Here is a 21232-nt window from a genome sequence, read left to right on the forward strand (position 1 = left end):
ATGGCCTCATTTACTGTAATAGTGCAGTTACTGAAAGAGCTTCTGAAGTGCTTTGGATCTGATTGATGGAAAGATGAGACACAGTCATGCATTAGCCTTAATGAGATGAATAACATTGGCTATATGTCATTTTACTCTGTGTGAAGTTAAATGAAGTTAACTTCCATATTAGTTTCATTCAGTTAACCTATTCTCCGAGCATCAGAATGCAGACTTGCTCTCCAGTATACAGCTCTTCTTTATATTCTTCTTCAACACCTCTGTGTCAATGTTCTTCTGTTTGCCTGAACCACTCTCCCAAGCCAAACAGCTTCCATTTAAACTCCAAGGCCAACTTCCTCCATTTTCTCCAGTCACAAAGGATGCTGACTGAGGCAACAGCGGTGCTCTGTCTTGCTCTGGTGAATGCCAGTGTGACATGTGTTTATGAAAAACGAGACAGAGCAGAGAAAACGTACTCTACTCTTCCATGCTTATAGACCTCTCTCCCTGGGCTAGCATAGCATGCCAGTCAGCCTTGTCAATCAAACTGACTGTCCACAGGGTCTCCACGCTGGTATCACAGGGGCATTGACCCACGCAATTGGAGGTTAGGCGTCAAACCCGGCCAAGCCGAGCCAATCAGGATGCAGAATCAGCAGCACTTCCTGTTTATTATTTGGTTTCTTCCTGTGTGTCCTGTTTATGTGTGTGTGAGCAGGCAGTGGGGCTACTTCAGCTTGGTGACTACAGTACAGTATGTGGGTGTTATCCTCTATGGGGCTTACACGCTAGCTCCAAGCTGCCTGCCTGCACCCCTTGGCCTGTTGCGATTGCAAACATACATACACACATGCACAGACTATACATTAAGTGTACAAAACATTAAGGACACCTTCCTAGTATTGAGTTGCTACTGAATGGCATACATACACAATCTATGTCTCAATTGTCTCAAGGCTTAAAATTCCTTCTTTAACCTGTCTCCTCCCCTTCATCTACACTGATTGAAGTGGATTTAACAAGTGACATCAATAAGGGATCATAGCTTTCACCTGGATTCACCTGGTCAGTCTATGTCATGGAAAGAGCAGGTGTTCTTATTGTTTTGTGTACTCTGTGTACTTGTTAGGACTTTTTGGGGACCAACAATTGATTCCCATTCAAAATCATATTTTCCCTAACCCTAAACCTAAACCTAAATCACCCCTAACCCTAATTCTAACCCTAATTCTAAACCTAACCCTAAAATAGCATTTTTACAAGTGAGGACCGACAAAATGTCCTCACTTCTCTGAATTTTAGTTGGTTTACTATTCTTGTGATTACTTCTGGTACACACGCACACGCACACGCACACATATACATTTACATTTATATTTTAGTCATTTAGCAGACGCTCTTATCCAGAGCGACTTACAGTTAGTGAATGCATACATGTTTTTTGTTTTGTTTATTTTTTTGTCATACTGGCCCCCCGTGGGAAACGAACCCACATCCCTGCCGGCCAAACCCTCCCCTACCTTGGACGACGCTGGACCAATTGTGCGCCGCCCATGGGATCCATACTGTGTGTGTATACACACACACACACACACACACACACACACACACACACACACACACACACACACACACACATCAGTACACTGAGGTTGTGTCTACATTTGACACGTACATGCAATTTCTGCTATCAGAATACGAAGATCGCATTGAAAAGACGGGTCTAGATGCACAAAAGTCGCTTTGTGGTCGGATTGTGTTCAGATCTGGCTGACTACTTCAGGAAGTGGTCAGGGATGCATTGTGTGCAGATTTCTCCTCAGTCTGGACGCAATCAGGCTACTGAAGCGCATACAGTGGGCGACTTCATCAGCACTCCTCCCACAAGTCTCCAGAAAACTTGTGTTTTGGGACCGAGCGACACCTTTTCATTATAACGTTGGAGGAAATACGTTCCTAGCGTGTGAGGAACGTGTTTGTTGGCCTCATAAATGCTAGCCAGCTAGCTAATATTTAGAAAAACAATTTTTTGTTTGGCTAGAGTTATGCTAACCCGTTTGCAATGCCTTTAGCATTGCTTGCTAGCTTGATGGCTAGCTACAGTAGTTAGCTACTGCCATCAGTTGTTGTTGTGTTATTATCATATTTAGCCTATTCCACCATTTGTAGAATGCATTCTGTAATTTGAATCCGGACACAATAGACACATTCAAATGTAGGTGTATATGCATGACGCGTTTGGAATTCCATGATCAGAATACTAAAGCTGCATGAACTGTCAAGTCTAGACACGACCTGACACACACACACACACACACACACACACACACACACACATCTCTACTGCATGCCTCCTCTCCGTCAGAGACCTAGACAGGAAAGAGAATGAACGATGGAGCAGAAAGAGTCAGAGAAGAGGATGAAAGGAAAGGAAGCCATTTGATATTATCAGGACCCAGCAGAGAGTGATTGAGAGCATAAGGAGTTGTTTGTGGGTGTTTTGCTGTAGGGCGGTGTCATGTGGTGTAGAGGTTATGGCAGTGACTCATTGGACTAGAGAAGTGCATTAAGGGCCATGTGGTGTTTGGCCCTGAAAAACCAGCTGGCCATGGAATTCATTCATAGAATTATTGCAGTGTATTCCTCAAGAGACTACGGAGACCTAGTGCGAGAAATGAATAGCGGTATCTATACGGTACAGATATCAGTGAGGCAGGCTGTGTCCCAAAAAGCACCCTATTCCCTATATGGTGCACTACTTCTGACCAGGGCTTGGGTCAAAAATACTACACTATGAAATGGATAGGGTGCCATTTGGGACACAGTCATAGTTCACCTAATGGGCAATGACATTTTATGTAATAAAATAAAATGGGCAATTTTCTCGCTCGTCCGATTCAAAGGGTCACGTATCCCTGAAATTAGCCGAAATCCAAAGACAAAAAATTTGAATGTGGAATTAAATAATGATGTACAGAAGTTTATTTCTGTCCGTTCGGTCCATGTACAATGATGTTTGTTTTACAAAACTGGTTTAAATAAACTATTCCTCCATTGTCCACCCCAAGGCCTGCACTGACAGCTTGTCACAATGAATGCCCTGTGAGTGGCAAGGTGCTGTCAAGGTCCAGAACACATACACACAGATGGACACACACACACACAGACGGGCACACACCAACCTGTTCTCAGAGCATTTTGTATTATTCTGTAAGTAAATCCGGGACACTCCATTTAGTACGAAAACGCTAAACGTACAATTTGTTACGAATTTGCAAAACCTGTTATATGTTGCGAATTCTGACAAGGTGGCTAACATTAGCTAGCTGGCTAACATTAGCTAGGCTAGGGGTTAGAGTTAAGGTTAGGGTTAAGTTTAGGAGTTAGGTTAATGTTAGGGTTAGGGGAAGGGTTAGCTAACATGCTAAGTAGTTGCAAAGTAACAAAAAAGTAGTAAGTAGTTGAAAAGTTGCTAATTAGCTCAAATGCTAAAGTTGTCCGTGATGAGATTTGAACTCGCAACCTTTGGGTTGCTAGACGTTTGCATTATACACCCACTCATCCACCCCGACCAACCACCTGACTTTCATTTTTGCCTTAAGTAACCATCTGTTTTATGTAACCATACCAAACGTAACATAGCATACTAATTTGAGTGTTCCAGATTTACTTTACTATGTTACGTCTAGTCTATGAGACCAGGCTGCACACACAGACAGACACACACACACTTCCCCGTCCTCCTCTTCAGTGAGTCTCTAGAGGTGCTGGAGCCTCTGGTCAGGTCACTGCCTCTATACTGACAGCTCTGTCAGCCTGCAGGGCTCAGGAAAGTGTGTGTGTGTGTGTGTTAGAGGAGGCTGGTGGGAGGAGCTATAGGAGGACGGGCTCATTGTAATGGCTGGAATGGAATAAATGGAACGGTCTCCAACCTGTAGAAACCACATATTTGACCCTGTTCCATTTATCCCATTCCAGCCATTACAATGAGCCCGTCCTCCTATAGCTCCTCCCACCAGCCTGCCTCTGCCTCTCAGGGTGTGTGGGTGTGGGTGTGTATGCCTGCCTCTGTGTGTTTGCTGATTGTGGATTCTAACTCTGCGCTGCTCTCCCGGGGCCGGTGCACAAACAGACAGAGACTCAGAGAGCGCTCCCTCTCTGTCTTTCAGGAGAGACAGCCACTGTTCATAATTGTTTTGAAGCGTCAGCTGCAGCAGAGGCCTCACACACCTCCTCTCCTCCTCTCTCTTTCAAATCCCTCTGCTTTGAGACTCTCTCTTTTCAAAGAGAGCAGAGTGACTTTGTTCAAAGAGCTTCAAGTACATTGCTGTGTGACTGTTAGCAGAGGCATCATGCCCATAGGGGGCACAGGGGCCCCCTCAGATTTGTCCTGTTTAAATAAATAAAAAATATACACAAATAATGTTTGTAAAAAAATTTTTGTTGTTGTTTCTCTGTAATACTACTAGCCACCTAGCAATTTTATGAAGTTGGCTTTAGCTAGCCCAGATAGGTTCCCAATCTCCCAACCTCATAAATAGCTACCAAGAAGCTATTTCAGGCTGTCAATCAAGTTAGAGTAGCTAGCTTGTCTAGCTATCTTAGCTGTCCTGCCTGCTGGCAAGGCTGGTAGACTTTAGAATAGCAAGCAATTACTAAATGTACTGAATAAGACTTACATTCCTTTCAATATTTTACCCACATTTTAGCAGAGATTTAGAGAAGCATATTTAGTTTCTTTAAAAAAAAGAACCACCAGTCAGGAGGATACAGACAGCTCAAGAGGTATGCTTAGATATCTTTATCTACTTCCCCAGTCAGATAAACTCGTAGATACCATTTTTGTGTCTTTTCGTGCAGTTTGATGGAAGTTGCTAACTAGCGTTAGCGCAATTGCTAACTAGTGTTAGCGCAATGATGAAGTCGATGGTAACTGCTATCATACTAGTAGATACCATAGACTTCCAGTCATTGTGCTAATGCTAGTTAGCATTGGCTCGCAAAACTATCTCTAACTTCCTTCATACTGGAAACAGAGACATAAAAATGGTATCCATGAGTTCATCTGACTCTAGGGAAGTAGATAAAGATATCTAAGCATACATCTTGAGCTGACTTATTGCCAAAAAAAAACAAGTATCCCTTTAAGCATAATGATTATGGCTCTAAATTGCAGGAAAACGCTGTTTTCAGGATGTTTTTCTTTGCGAAATTCACCAACTCACAGACTGGGGGGCCTCGTCCACCTCCAGACCACCCACCAGCCATCCAATGTACTTTGTGCCCCCTCAGATTTTTGGGGTGCATGACGCCCTTGTCTGTTAGGGTACAGTAAACAAATACTACAGTAGGGAAGGCATTTCTTCAAAGTTGTGTGGGTCGTTGCATTGTATTGTGTGGGTCGTTGCATTGCTTCCTAATTGACCTGGCCCAGGTATCCTGGATGGATATAGATCTCATTCCGTCAGTAGAGGATGCCTGGTTGTTCTTTAAAAGTAATTTCCTCTCAATCTTAAATAAACATGCCCCATTCAAAAAATACAGAACTAAGAACAGATATAGCCCCTGGTTCTCCTCAGACTTGACTGCCCTTGACCAGCACAAAAACATCCTGTGGCGTACTGCATTAGCATCAAAAAGCCCCCGCGATATGCAACTTTTCAGGGAAGTTAGGAACCAATATACACAAGCAGTCAGGAAAGCAAAGGCTAACTTTTTAAAACAGAAATTCGCATCCTGTAGCACTAACTTCAAAAAGTTCTGGGACACTGTAAAGTCCATGGAGAATAAGAGCACTTCCTCCCAGCTGCCCACTGCACTGAGGCTAGGAAACACTATCACCACCGATAAATCTACAATAATCGAGAATTTCAACAAGCATTTTGCTACGGCTGGCCATGCTTTCCACCTGGCTACCACTACCCCGGCCACCAACTCTGCACCCTCTGCTGCAACTTGCCCATGCCCCCCCCCCGCTTCTCCTTCACACAAATTCAGACAGCTGATGTTCTGAAAGAGCTGCAAAATCTGGACCCCTACAAATCAGCTGGGCTAGACAATCTGGACCCTTTCTTTCTAAAACTAGCCGCAGAAATTGTCGCAACCCCTATTACTAGCCTGTTCAACCTCTCTTTCGTAACGTCTGAGATCCCCAGAGATTGGAAAGCTGCCGCGGTCATCCCCCTCTTCAAAGGGGGTGACACTCTAGATCCAAACTGTTACACACCTATATCCATCCTGCCCTGCCTTTTGAAAGTATTTGAAAGCCAAGTTAACAAACAGATCACCAACCATTTCGAATCCCACCGTACCTTCTCCGCTATGCAATCCGGTTTCCGAGCTGGTCATGGGTGCACTTCAGCCACGCTCAAGGTCCTAAACGATATTATAACCGCGATCGATAATAGACAGTACTGTGCAGCCGTCTTCATCGACCTGGCCAAGGCTTTCGACTCTGTCAACCACCGCATTCTTATTGGCAGACTAAATAGCCTTGGTTTCTCAAATGACTGCCTCGCCTGGTTCACCAACTAGTTCTCAGATAGAGTTCAATGTGTGAAATCGGAGGGCCTGTTGTCTGGACCTATGGCAGTCTCTATGGGGGTGCCACAGGGTTCAATTCTTGGGCCGACTCTTTTCTCCGTGTATATCAATGATGTTGCTCTTGCTGCTGGTGACTCTCAGATCCACCTCTACGCAGATGACACCATTTTGTATACATCTGGCCCTTCATTGGACACTGTGTTAACAAACCTCCAAACGAGCTTCAATGCCATACAACACTCCTTCAGTAGCCTCCAACTGCTCTTAAACACTAGTAAAACTAAATGCATGCTCTTCAATCGAACGCTGCTGGCACCCGCCCACCCGACTAGAATCACCACTCTCGACGGGTCTGACCTAGAGTATGTGGACAACTACAAATACCTAGGTGTCTGGTTAGACTGTAAACTCTCCTTCCAGACTCACATTAAGAATCTCCAATCCAAAGTTAAATCTAGAATCGGCTTCCTATTTCGCAACAAAGCCTCCTTCACTCATGCTGCCAAACATGCCCTCGTAAAACTGACTATCCTACCGATCCTTGACTTCGGCGATGTCATTTACAAAATAGCCTCCAACACTCTACTCAGCAAATTGTGTAATAGGATTCCACCTTCCTCCTATATTGTCCTTTTGCATGTTTGATGTCTTGTCAGAGGTCATAGTGGGTTTTCTTGTATGTGGCCGTGTCCTGTTCCTTGTAAGCGGTAGCTCTAGCCTTTAGCCCAGCGTGGATATTGCTGGTAATCCATGGTTTTTGGTTTGGATACATTCTTATAGTCACTGTGGGGACAACATTGTCTATGCACGTGACGGATGTGGTAATCTCCTCAATGCTATCGGATGAATACCGGAACATATCCCAGTCTGTATGCTAGAAAAACAGTCTTGTATCCTTGCGTCTGCTTCATCGGACCACTTCCGTATTGAGTGCGGCACTGGTAACCTATGAACTGAGGCTATGATGTGTGTGCGTGCCTGTGTGTGTGTGTGTGTGTGTGTGTGTGTGTGTGTGCGTGCCTGCGTGTGTGGGTGATGTTGGGGAGATCTGACAAACGTCAAAGCATCAAAGGCAGAGAGAATGACTTGCATTTTCACCTGAGGCCCATACACTGGGCTTTGATGACCAAGATAACCACAGCTGCATGGACCAACTACATGGAGAGTGATTTAAACTCCTCCACAGCACAGGCATATGCATATTATATATTTTGCTAGAATTGAGATTTTCTGAGAAGCCACATGTACAGTTTGTGTTTCCATGTATGTGGTATGTAAGGGGAGGAATGCTGATGCTTGTAAAATATGGTCTACAGAGAAACGTAATAGTCCCTAAAGGAGTATCGTTCATCTTTCCTATACATATTTTTCACTGTTAATTTCCAAGTATTGTATTCATGCAGACTTTCAGACAAAACAAAGAAAACATAGGCACGTGTCTCAATCTCTCTCCGCTCTTCTCCTTCTCCCTCCTCCCACAGGGAAGTTCACATGCATCGAGGTGCGTTTCCACCTGGAGAGACAGATGGGTTACTATCTGATCCAGATGTACATCCCCTCTCTCCTCATCGTCATACTCTCCTGGGTCTCCTTCTGGATCAATATGGACGCCGCGCCCGCTAGGGTGGCACTGGGCATCACCACTGTGCTCACCATGACCACCCAGAGCTCCGGTTCTAGAACGTCTCTACCTAAGGTGAGTCGGGTGCAGGGTGTGTGAGTGTGTGAGTGGGGGTGTTGGTGTGTGTGGGTTGGCAAGAGAGTGTGTTGAGTGCATCACCACTGTGCTTACCCAAAAAGGCGTCCCTTCATCAGGACTGACTGTCCGTTGTTGATTTATGGTCTAGATACAGGGTGACTGTTTCTGTTTGCTTAACGGAGCCTTGCGGTGGGCCTGTGTATATGTTACAAGATTGAATGTGGTGCATAGTTTATTCACCTAAATTATCTCAAATAGACCGTATCAAATCAAATCAAATCAAATTTTATTGGTCACATGCGCCGAATACAACAGGTGCAGACATTACAGTGAAATGGTTACTTACAGCCCTTAACCAACAGTGCATTTATTTTAAACAAAAAAAATAAAAATAAGTAAGAATAAAACAACAACAAAAAAAGTGTTGAGAAAAAAAGAGCAGAAGTAAAATAAAGTGACAGTAGGGAGGCTATATATACAGTAAAATAAAGTGACAGTAGGGAGGCTATATATACAGGGGGGTACCGTTGCAGAGTCAATGTGCGGGGGAACCGGCTAGTTGAGGTAGTTGAGGTAATATGTACATGTGGGTAGAGTTAACGTGACTATGCATAAATACTTAACAGAGTAGCAGCAGCGTAAAAAGGATGGGGTGGGGGGGCAGTGCAAATAGTCCGGGTAGCCATGATTAGCTGTTCAGGAGTCTTATGGCTTGGGGGTAGAAGCTGTTGAGAAGTCTTTTGGACCTAGACTTGGCACTCCGGTACCGCTTGCCGTGCGGTAGCAGAGAGAACAGTCTATGACTAGGGTGGCTGGAGTCTTTGACAATTTTGAGGGCCTTCCTCTGACACCGCCTGGTATAGAGGTCCTGGATGGCAGGGAGCTTTGCCCCAGTGATGCACTGGGCCGTACGCACTACCCTCTGTAGTGCCTTGCGGTCAGAGGCCAAGCAGTTGCCATACCAGGCGGTGATGCAACCAGTCAGGATGCTCTCGATGGTGCAGCTGTAGAATTTTTTGAGGATCTGAGGACCCATGCCAAATCTTTTTAGTCTCCTGAGGGGGAATAGGCTTTGTCGTGCCCTCTTCACGACTGTCTTGGTGTGTTTGGACCATGATAGTTCGTTGGTGATGTGGACACCAAGGAACTTGAAGCTCTCAACCTGTTCCACTACAGCCCCGTCGATGAGAATGGGGGCGTGCTCAGTCCTCTTTTTTTTCCTGTAGTCCACAATCATCTCCTTTGTCTTGGTCACGTTGAGGGAGAGGTTGTTGTCCTGGCACCACACGGCCTGATCTCTGACCTCCTCCCTATAGGCTGTCTCATCGTTGTCGGTGATCAGGCCTACCACTGTTGTGTCGTCGGCAAACTTAATGATGGTGTTGGAGTCGTGCCTGGCCATGCAGTCATGGGTGAACAGAGAGTACAGGAGGGGACTGAGCACGCACCCCTGAAGGGCCCCCGTGTTGAGGATCAGTGTGGCAGATGTGTTGTTACCTACCCTTACCACCTGGGGGCGGCCCGTCAGGAAGTCCAGGATCCAGTTGCAGAGGGAGGTGTTTAGTCCCAGGATCCTTAGCTTAGTGATGAGCTTAGAGGGCACTATGGTGTTGAATGCTGAGCTGTAGTCAATGAATAGCATTCTCACGTAGGTGTTCCTCTTGTCCAGGTGGGAAAGGGCAGTGTGGAGTGCGATAGAGATTGCATCATCTGTGGATCTGTTGGGGCGGTATGCAAATTGGAGTGGGTCTAGGGTTTCTGGGATTATGCTGTTGATGTGAGCCATGACCAGTCTTTCAAAGCACTTCATGGCTACAGACGTCAGTGCTACGGGTCGGTAGTCATTTAGGCAGGTTATCTTAGAGTTCTTGGGCACGGGGACTATGGTGGTCTGCTTGAAACATGTTGGTATTACAGACTCAGTCAGGGACATGTTGAAAATGTCAGTGAAGACACTTGCCAGTTGGTCAGCACATGCTCGGAGTACACGTCCTGGTAATCCGTCTGGCCCTGCGGCCTTGTGAATGTTGACCTGCTTCAAAGTCTTACTCACATCGGCTACGGAGAGCGTGATCATATAGTCGTCCGGAACAGCTGGTGCTCTCATGCATGCATAAAGAGATACCTAAGAGAGATATCCATTAACAGACATTATATATAAGTGATGTTCTGAGATATGTAAATGCGCCTGCTAGTATTCAGAGAATTCCTGTCTATATGGAGCATTTCAGTACTGTTTAATGGACAGCAAATCTCATTCCAAAGGGCCTGTGTATATATGTTTGGGATTCACACCTGTAGAAGAACAAAATACTGGCACTTACTTGTTAAAGGACAAGTTCAGTATTTTTAGACTTACTGTAAAACCGAGGATTACAGATTCTCCTGGGCCATAGACTACTTTCAAGGTAAAATTTTAAATCAATCTAAATAGAAAAATACCTAACTTGTCCTTTTACCCTTAGGTATTTAGTGTCTTGTATGCATTAAAGAATAATGCAGTACATGGAATGTTCTCTTATGTAACTTAATTAAGCATTAAGCATTCAGCAAGAATATGTTTTTACAAGTGATTGCATGTACATTTTCTTAAAAAATAAAACAGTAACATCAGACAGACTAAATATTAAAGGTCCAATGCAGCCGTTTTTACCTCAATATCAAATAATTTCTGGGTAACAATTAAAAGAAAAGCTTCTTAGCAAAGAGTAATTTCTAGAGCAAGAATTTAGCTAGGACTATCTGGGAGTGGTCTGAGTGGGGAGGGTACAACTGAAAACTAGCTGTTATTGGCAGAGAGGCATTGAAATCTCTTTCTTATTGGTCTATTAACTAATTTACCGCCTGATGATGTCACCAGGGAGGTCAAAACTCAATCCAACCAAAACAGGCTTAAATTTCAGGTGTTTTTTTCAAACAGCTCTTACACTAAAAGGGCATTATCATCATTTTCACAATTTCACACTATTATTCCAACCTCATAGTGTGGAATTATATATAAAAAACCGAAAAATATAGTTTTGTGCCTTTAAAACCTTACATATACAGTGGCAAAAAGTATAGGCGGTATCAAGACAAAAGTGACTAAGTACTCCATGACACATATAATGGATATATACACGTAATATGTGTTCTCATACACTCCCAACATACTCCAGATTATGTAACAGCATCAAAGAATCTCTATGAAATTAAAACATAAAACAAGCTGTAAACTTGGCCAGACAGTTGAAATTCTATGAACAACCTTGGCCTGTCTGCCAGACTATGTCAGACTATTCATTCTCTCAACTCCTTTTTTCTCCATTTGTCTGTCTGTCGGTCTGTCTCTGCTCTCTGACTGTGTGACTCTGCCTTTGTCGCTCTGGTGTTGTAGGTATCCTATGTGAAGGCCATCGACATCTGGATGGCGGTGTGTCTGCTCTTCGTATTCTCCGCTCTTCTCGAGTACGCCGCTGTCAACTTTGTCTCCAGGCAACACAAGGAACTCTTAAGACTCCGCCCGCGGAGAACGAAGAAGAAGGTAACGTGTACAGAACAATCTAGAACACATTCGTCGAATCAGAGCATGAACAAACAACTGCATATGACAATGACTGCATATTGACGTTATGGTGTTGTTCCTTTAGGAGCTCTGAGGCAGAAGTAAGTGGTTACCTAGTACTAATGAATAACTCATATCTCAATGCTTTAGCACCTAACAAATAATGAAACAAGCAATTATATGCTTCACAGATGTATCCTTCTCAGACATACACTGAGTATACCAAACATTAGGAACACCTTCCCCTTTTGCCCTCAGAACAGCCTTAATTCGTCGTGACTCTACAAGGTGCCGTAAGCGTTCCACAGGGATTCTGGCCCATGTTGACTCCAATGCTTCCCACAATTGTGTCAAGTTGGCTGGATGTCCTTTGGGTGGTGGACCATTCTTGATATGCACAGGAAACTGTTGAGTGTGAAAAACCCAGCAGTGTTGCATGTCTTGACACAAACTGGTGCGCCTGGCACCTACTATTTTATTTTAATTATTGTTTGGGGGGAGGGGGTAGATCAGCTTTAATATTGCAGATAGATTGTAGCTTCCATCAATGTAATTGCCTGCATAATTTCCAATCCCCCATATATATATTTTTTATATACAGTACCAGTCAAAAGTTTGGACACACCTACCCAGGGTTTTTCTCTTACTTTTACTATATTCTACATTGTAGAATAATAGTGAAGACATCTAAACTATTAAATAACACATATGGAATCATGTAGTAACCAAAAAAGTGTTAAACAAATCAAAATATATTTTATATTTGAGATTCTTCAAAGTAGCTAACCTTTGCCTTGATGACAGCTTTGCACACTCTTGGCATTCTCTCAACCAGCTTCATGAGGTAGTCACCTGGAATGCATTTCAATTAACAGGTGTGCCTTGTTAAAAGTTAATTTGTGGAATTTCTTTCCTTCTTAATGCGTTTGAGCCAATCAGTTGTGTTGTGACAAGGTAGGGGTGGTATACAGAAGATAGCCCTATTTGGTAAAAGACCAAGTCCATATTATGGCAAGAACAGCTGAAAATCAAAGAGAAATGACAGTCCATCATTACTTTAGGACATGAAGGTCAGTCAATCAGGAAAATCTGAAGAACTTTGAAAGTTTCTTCAAGTGCAGTCTCAAAAACCATCAAGCGCTATGATAAAACTGGCTCTCATGAGGACCGCCACAGGAAAGGAAGACCCAGAGTTACATCTGCTGCAGAGGATAAATTCATTAGAGTTAACTGCACCTCAGATTGCAGCCCAAATAAATGCTTCACAGAGTTCAAGTAACAGACACATCTCAACATCAACTGTTCAGAGGAGACCGCATGAATCAGGCCTTCATCTTCGAATTGCTGCAAAGAAACCACTACTAAAGGACACCAATAAGAAGAAGAGACCTGCTTGGGCCAATAAACATGACTAATGGACATTAGACCAGTGGAAATCTGTCCTTTGGTCTGATGAGTCCAAATTTGAGATTTTTGGTTCCAACCGCCGTGTCTTTGTGAGACGCAGAGTAGGTGAACGGATGATCTCCACATGTGTGGTTCCCACCGTGAAGCATGGAGGAGGAGGTGTGATGGTGTGGGGGTGCTTTGCTGGTGACACTGTCAGTGATTTATTTAGAATTCAAGGCACATTTAACCAGCATGGCTACCACAGCATTCTGCAGCGATACGCCATCCCATCTGGTTTGCGCTTAGTGGGACTATCATTTGTTTTTCAATAGGACAGTGACCCAACACAACTACAGGCTGTGTAAGGGCTATTTGACCAAGAGGGAGAGTGATGGTGCTGCATCAGATGACCTGGCCTGCACAGTCACCCGACCTCAACCCAATTGAGATGGTTTGGGATGAGATGGACCGCAGAGTGAAGTAAAAGCAGCCAACAAGTGCTCAGCATATGTGAGAACTCCTTCAAGACTGTTGGAAAAGCATTCCTCATGAAGCTGATTGAGAGAATGCCAAGAGTGTGCAAAGCGGTCAATAAGGCAAAGGGTGGGGAGGGGGGGGGTGCGTGTGTGTGTGTATGAAAAACCCTGCAGCATTGCAGTTCTTGACACAAACCGGTGCACCTGGCACCTACTACCATACCCCGTTCAAAGGCACTTTTGTCTTTTGTCTTGCCCATTCACCCTCTGAATGGCACATACACAATCCATGTCTCAGTTGTCTCAAAGCTTAAAAATCCTTCTTTAACCTGTCTCCTCCCCTTCATCTACACAGATTGAAGTGGATTTAACAAGTGACATCAATAAGGGATCATAGCTTTCACCTAGATTCACCTGGTCAGTCTATGTCATGGGAAGAGCGGTCCTTAATGTTTTGTACACGTAGTGTAGATGTTGAGGGTTTATACCACAGATTGTTCTATATTTGGTTGCACATGTAAAGAGCTTGTAGCACTGTAGCGAACCACAACTAGTTGTCCATGAAACAAGCAGTGTAACATGAAATGTTGTCTGAAGATTGTCTGAGGATGTTGAGAAGTACCGAAAGATGAGGTTAACAGAGCAGCTCTGGGAATTAGTCGGTCAAAAATCTGACTTGACGGATGTAGAGGCGGCTTAGTGGCCTTGATTCTGTGATTAATTGGGTTTCTGGCCTTTTGGACTTCGGAAAAGATTAAGACGGAAAGGTCCAATTATACACTGTCTGTCACTAAATCGGGCCCTAGCCTGGACTCCTCTGGGCCATTGATGGAGACTGGGTCAGATAAATCATGTCTCTTTGGTCAAAAGGCCTGCTTATTTAGGTTATTTCGGTTATTGAACCTATTTATCTAGGCAATTCAGTTGCGAACAAATTCTTACTCATGAAAGTAGACTTTAGAAAGTTAGCATAATCTTTGTATTCGGACTAGGCAAAACAACATGGCCTTGTTTGACACAAATAAAAAGTTGAGGCACAACAACAAAGCAACTTCCCCAACAGGTGCGATGTTCTACCATCCACCTTTGAGTCAACTCTGCCCTCCTGTGTCCATATACTGTTACTACATCAACCTGTCACACACCGAGGATTACATTTCCAATGTTCACTTAGACATGTTTACTTCAAAGCTTCCTGAAGGACAGAAACGGTCAGTGTCTGAACATTTAGCTGATGTCTGTGTTCCCTCCTATCCCTCATCCATTAATATAAGATGTAGACATACAGAAACAAGACTGCCTCTCTCTGTACCAGGGGGAAGAGTCCATTTGATTTATACCGTGTGGATTTGTCTAAGAGAATACTCAGGCCAATACAATCAAAGAGATGGAGGGAAGTAGAGATAGAACACGATGAGATAAAGATGAATGAACACTGCTTGTAACCAAGAGGAGGAAAAAGTCACTCTGAAGTTTAGAAAGTTGATAGGGGTCATTGTCAATTCATACATGCAGGGCTCAGCATTTTCTAACTAACTTGAGGTAACCAACTTGTCTAGAAGTCAAATACCAACACTCACACAAAAATAATGTTATGTTCAATTTCACCTCGCACAGTTTCTTAAAGCATGGCACAACTTTCGTTGTGATTCACCTTCTTGTTTGATGTTCTTGTCATGATTGCATGATTCTCATCGTCATTTTAGTACTTTGTTTGCTTATCTTTTCCGTTTGCATGCTTCTTCTGTGATGAAAGAATGGTGGTGAGGATCACTCCATTGATCCCAAAGAGCTGGCTGAGTCATTGAGACGTATTAATGGTTTGAGAAACGACGATACGCCCATATATGGATCTATGGGCCACATCTACAATTCCTCTGACAGGGTAAAGAACATTAGAACCCAGCTATAAGAACCCCACACTCCATCTGGTCAGAAGTTTGTGTGTTTGTGTTTCTTGTAGTTGTGTTCTGTTCCCCTGCTGTTTGTCGGTGTCGGTGTACCCTCCATATTCATATTGATTTTCACACCTAAGTATGAGAACTAGGGGACAGCATAGAAACAGATGAAGACATCATAGAAATATATACAGTTGAAGTCGGAAGTTCACATACACCTTAGCCTAATACATTTAAACTCAGTTTTTCACAATTCCTGACATTTTATCCTAGTAGAAATTCCCTGTCTTAGGTCAGTTAGGATCACCACTTTATTTTAAGAATGTGAAATATGTCTTTCATCACATTCCCAGTGGGTCAGAAGTTTACATACACTCAATTAGTATTTGGTAGTATTGCCTTTAAATTGTTTAACTTGAGTCAAACGTTTCAGGTAGCCTTCCACAAGCTTCCCACAATAAGTTGGGTGAATTTTGGCCCATTCCTCCTGACAGAGCTGGTGTAACTGAGTCAGGTTTGTAGGCCTCCTTGCTTGCACACGCTTTTTCAGTTCTGCCCACACATTTTCTATAGGATTGAGGTCAGGGCTTTGTGATGGCCACTCGAATACCTTGACTTTGTTGTCCTTAAGCCATTTTGCCACAACTTTGGAAGTATGCTTGGGGTCATTGTCCATTTGGAAGACCCATTTGCAACCAGGCTTTAACTTCCTGACTAATGTCTTGAGATGTTGCTTCAATATATCCACATAATTTTCCTTCCTCATGATTCCATCTATTTTGTGAAGTGCACCAGTCCCTCCTGCAGCAAAACACCCCCACAGCATGATGCTGCCACCCCCGTGCTTCACGGTTGGGATGGTGTTCTTCGGCTTGCAAGCCCCCGCTTTTTCCTCCAAACATAACGATGGTCATTATGGCCAAACAGTTCTATTTTTGTTTAATCAGACCAAAGGACATTTCTCCAAAAAGTACAATCTTTGTCCCCATGTGCAGTTGCAAACGTAAGTCTGGCTTTTTTATGGCAGTTTTGGAGCAGTGGCTTCTTCCTTGCTGAGCGGCCTTTCAGGTTATGTTGATATAGGACTCATTTTACTGTGGACATAGATACTTTTGTACTTGTTTCTTCCAGCATCTTCACAAGGTCCTTTGCTGTTGTTCTGGGATTCATTTGCACTTTTCATACCAAAGTACTTTCATCTCTAGGAGACAGAACGCATCTCCTTCTTGAGCAGTATGACAACTGCGTGGTCCCATGGTGTTTATACTTGCGTACTATTGTTTGTACAGATGAACGTGGTACCTTCAGGCGTTTGGAAATTGCTCCCAAGGATGAACCAGACTTGTTGAGGTCTACAATTTTTTGGCTGATTTCTTTTGATTTTCCCATTATGTCAAGCAAAGAGGCATTGAGTTTGAAGGTAGGCCTTGAAATACATCCACAGGTACACCTACAATTGACTCAAATGATGTCAATTAGCCTATCAGAAGCTTCTAAAGCCATGACGTCATTTTCTGGAATTTTCCAAGCTGTTTGAAGGCACAGTCAACTTAGTGTATGTAAACTTCTGACCCACTGGAATTGTGATACAGTGAATTATAAGTGAAATAATCTGTCTGTAAACAATTGTTGGAAAAATGACTTGTGTCATTCACAAAGTAGATGTCCTAACCGACTTGCCAAAACTATAGTTTGTTAACAAGAAATTTGTGGAGTGGTTGAAAAATTAGTTTTAATTACTCCAACCTAAATATATGTAAACTTCCGACTTCAACTGTATATATATATATATATATATATATATATATATATATATATATATATATATATATATATATATATTTTTTTTTTTTTTTTTTACAGTATTTCATCAAAGAGAATGTGTTGTAAAAAAGTACTATTTTTTGGCAATTCAATATTCCCAGGAGTCAGACAAACTTGTGGATACCATTTTTATATCTCTGCGTCCAGTATGAAGGAAGTCAAGATAAAGGGCTTCATTGCCGAATTCCCGAAGTATCCCTTTAAGCATAATGTGACTCATAATGCTGGTGTAGTGACTCATTGACTCTGTGACTTTCTTCATTACACCAATGGCATTTCATTATTCTTCATAATTTATTTAACGTCATAATGGCCTGTTGTCATCTTGTCACACACACACACTCCCTGTTTTCACTCCCTGTTTTCACTCCCGGTTTTCACTCTCTGTTCCTTGTTCCTTTCAGTTGGTGTTGCTGTTTGCTTTTATTTCCCTATCCATTTCTGTAGAAATTGCATTTCAGCCTGGAAACAAGGAAAATATCAAAACATTTCCTGATTTCCTATTCCTCCCTCTCATGTCAACATATAATTTGTTGTTCATTGTGAATTCGCTCATGGAAAAATTATTGCTCAAGTTTCACCTCGTATTGATTCTGTTTTCATTCCATTTAAATAATTTCCATATTGGCATGTCAAACAAAACTCTCACATGCAGGGCTTTGTTTGTGCGTATACCAAATGTAATACCCCTTCATTCATATGTCAATTGCTTTTTAAAGAGAATTTCCCGTTCTGATCCCTTTTTTCGACCCTAGTTTTGACATTTGAAGGAAAAGGCCAGGGGGACTCTTGAGTGGTGACAACTTGAAAGGGTAAAGGGTACAGGAATGAGTAGATTTAAAAGAGAGGGAGAAAGGAGTGTGTCCTAGGATAACACCAGAGGCATTATGGGTTATAAAAACAATAGACTAGAGGTTTTAAACAAGGTCTCATGTTGCACAAATCACTCCATGTTCATGTTGCACTTTGATAGATTTATTGAGTTAGGGAGAATAGGCATTGACTCAACATGAAGTCAAAGGCTGAAGTCAAGTTAAGTTGAAGTCAAGTTTAGTTGAAGTCAAGTTTATTTGGAGTGTTAGCAGGAGGGTCACTGAAGTGTACTTGGCTGGGAGACCTAGTCAGCCTGTCATATTGCTGCTGCTGCTATGGCAACCGATCCCCCATGGTTAAGAGAGGAAGAGGGAGAGGAAGAGGGAGAGCAAGATGGATGGAGGGAGAGGGAGGACATTTCAGTAACAGCTCATTTTACTGTGGACATAGATACTTTTGTACTTGTTTCTTCCAGCATCTTCACAAGGTCCTTTGCTGTTGTTCTGGGATTCATTTGCACTTTTCATACCAAAGTACTTTCATCTCTAGGAGACAGAACGCATCTCCTTCTTGAGCAGTATGACAACTGCGTGGTCCCATGGTGTTTATACTTGCGTACTATTGTTTGTACAGATGAACGTGGTACCTTCAGGCGTTTGGAAATTGCTCCCAAGGATGAACCAGACTTGTTGAGGTCTACAATTTTTTGGCTGATTTCTTTTGATTTTCCCATTATGTCAAGCAAAGAGGCATTGAGTTTGAAGGTAGGCCTTGAAATACATCCACAGGTACACCTACAATTGACTCAAATGATGTCAATTAGCCTATCAGAAGCTTCTAAAGCCATGACGTCATTTTCTGGAATTTTCCAAGCTGTTTGAAGGCACAGTCAACTTAGTGTATGTAAACTTCTGACCCACTGGAATTGTGATACAGTGAATTATAAGTGAAATAATCTGTCTGTAAACAATTGTTGGAAAAATGACTTGTGTCATTCACAAAGTAGATGTCCTAACCGACTTGCCAAAACTATAGTTTGTTAACAAGAAATTTGTGGAGTGGTTGAAAAATGAGTTTTAATTACTCCAACCTAAATATATGTAAACTTCCGACTTCAACTGTATATATATATATATATATATATATTTTTTTTTTTTTTACAGTATTTCATCAAAGAGAATGTGTTGTAAAAAAGTACTATTTTTTGGCAATTCAATATTCCCAGGAGTCAGACAAACTTGTGGATACCATTTTTATATCTCTGCGTCCAGTATGAAGGAAGTCAAGATAAAGGGCTTCATTGCCGAATTCCCGAAGTATCCCTTTAAGCATAATGTGACTCATAATGCTGGTGTAGTGACTCATTGACTCTGTGACTTTCTTCATTACACCAATGGCATTTCATTATTCTTCATTATTTATTTAACGTCATAATGGCCTGTTGTCATCTTGTCACACACACACACTCCCTGTTTTCACTCCCTGTTTTCACTCCCGGTTTTCACTCTCTGTTCCTTGTTCCTTTCAGTTGGTGTTGCTGTTTGCTTTTATTTCCCTATCCATTTCTGTAGAAATTGCATTTCAGCCTGGAAACAAGGAAAATATCAAAACATTTCCTGATTTCCTATTCCTCCCTCTCATGTCAACATATAATTTGTTGTTCATTGTGAATTCGCTCATGGAAAAATTATTGCTCAAGTTTCACCTCGTATTGATTCTGTTTTCATTCCATTTAAATAATTTCCATATTGGGCATGTCAAACAAAACTCTCACATGCAGGGCTTTGTTTGTGCGTATACCAAATGTAATACCCCTTCATTCATATGTCAATTGCTTTTTAAAGAGAATTTCCCGTTCTGATCCCTTTTTTCGACCCTAGTTTTGACATTTGAAGGAAAAGGCCAGGGGGACTCTTGAGTGGTGACAACTTGAAAGGGTAAAGGGTACAGGAATGAGTAGATTTAAAAGAGAGGGAGAAAGGAGTGTGTCCTAGGATAACACCAGAGGCATTATGGGTTATAAAAACAATAGACTAGAGGTTTTAAACAAGGTCTCATGTTGCACAAATCACTCCATGTTCATGTTGCACTTTGATAGATTTACTGAGTTAGGGAGAATAGGCATTGACTCAACATGAAGTCAAAGGCTGAAGTCAAGTTAAGTTGAAGTCAAGTTTAGTTGAAGTCAAGTTTATTTGGAGTGTTAGCAGGAGGGTCACTGAAGTGTACTTGGCTGGGAGACCTAGTCAGCCTGTCATATTGCTGCTGCTGCTATGGCAACCGATCCCCCATGGTTAAGAGAGGAAGAGGGAGAGGAAGAGGGAGAGCAAGATGGATGGAGGGAGAGGGAGGACATTTCAGTAACAGCATATTAAACTGTGTCCCTTTCTGGAGCACCTCAAGGCCATCCATCGGGGGAGCGTCCGTTCCCATTTGGTGAGATCATTCATCCTTGACCTCTGACCCCTATCTATCTAACGCCTGCCTTTCCTGTTCGTAGGACGACGACGTGAGGGAGAGCCGCCTCAGCTTCACCGCCACGGCCGGCGGTGGCAGCACGGCGGTCAAGGACGGCACCATCCCCAAGGCCACCAACAACGCCGCCACCACCCCGGGCGCCGCAGGGCCGCAGACCGCCCAGCAGCCCAAGAAGGACCCGGCCGTCAAGAGCCACGAGGAGATGAGAAAGCTGTTCATCGACCGCGCCAAGAAGATCGACACGGTGTCGCGGGCGGGTTTCCCCCTGGCCTTCCTGTTTTTTAACATTTTCTACTGGGTCCTGTACAAGATTCTCCGGGCCGAGGACGTGCACAAGGACTAGTACAGAACACTACAGTACAGTAGGGTACATTACAGCACAGTACAATGACACAAGGGGAAAGAAGACCCCGGTCCTTCCTTACAATGTGGGAACTGTTTGACATGAACATTTGGCAGTTCACCAACCACCTGGGGTTCCAAAACAAAGTCCTGCCAAGATTTCTTAAAAGAGGATTAAAGAGATGACTTACACTCGAGGGGATGAACTGAGGAGTTACATGTACAGAGCAGAGTGATATCCATA

The 21232-nt window shown here is 43.0% G+C and overlaps 1 protein-coding gene across 1 annotated transcript in view; it reads left to right on the forward strand.

Annotated features, from left to right (window-relative positions):
* glra3 (glycine receptor, alpha 3) overlaps positions 1-20989 on the forward strand; it is a gene marked incomplete at both ends in the record, with an annotated part of 101006 nt that extends 80017 nt beyond the window's left edge. Inside the window, 3 exons of the mRNA XM_084188450.1 lie at positions 8007-8221; positions 11601-11747; positions 20669-20989. Of these exons, the coding sequence (XP_084044576.1) occupies positions 8007-8221; positions 11601-11747; positions 20669-20989 (683 nt within the window). The remainder of the gene's footprint in view (positions 1-8006; positions 8222-11600; positions 11748-20668) is intronic.
* Between the last annotated feature and the right edge of the window lie 243 nt (positions 20990-21232).

This window comes from Coregonus lavaretus, assembly GCF_964263955.1.
Source record: "Coregonus lavaretus genome assembly, contig: SUPER_35_unloc_1, whole genome shotgun sequence".
Taxonomy (NCBI): Eukaryota; Metazoa; Chordata; class Actinopteri; order Salmoniformes; family Salmonidae; genus Coregonus; species Coregonus lavaretus.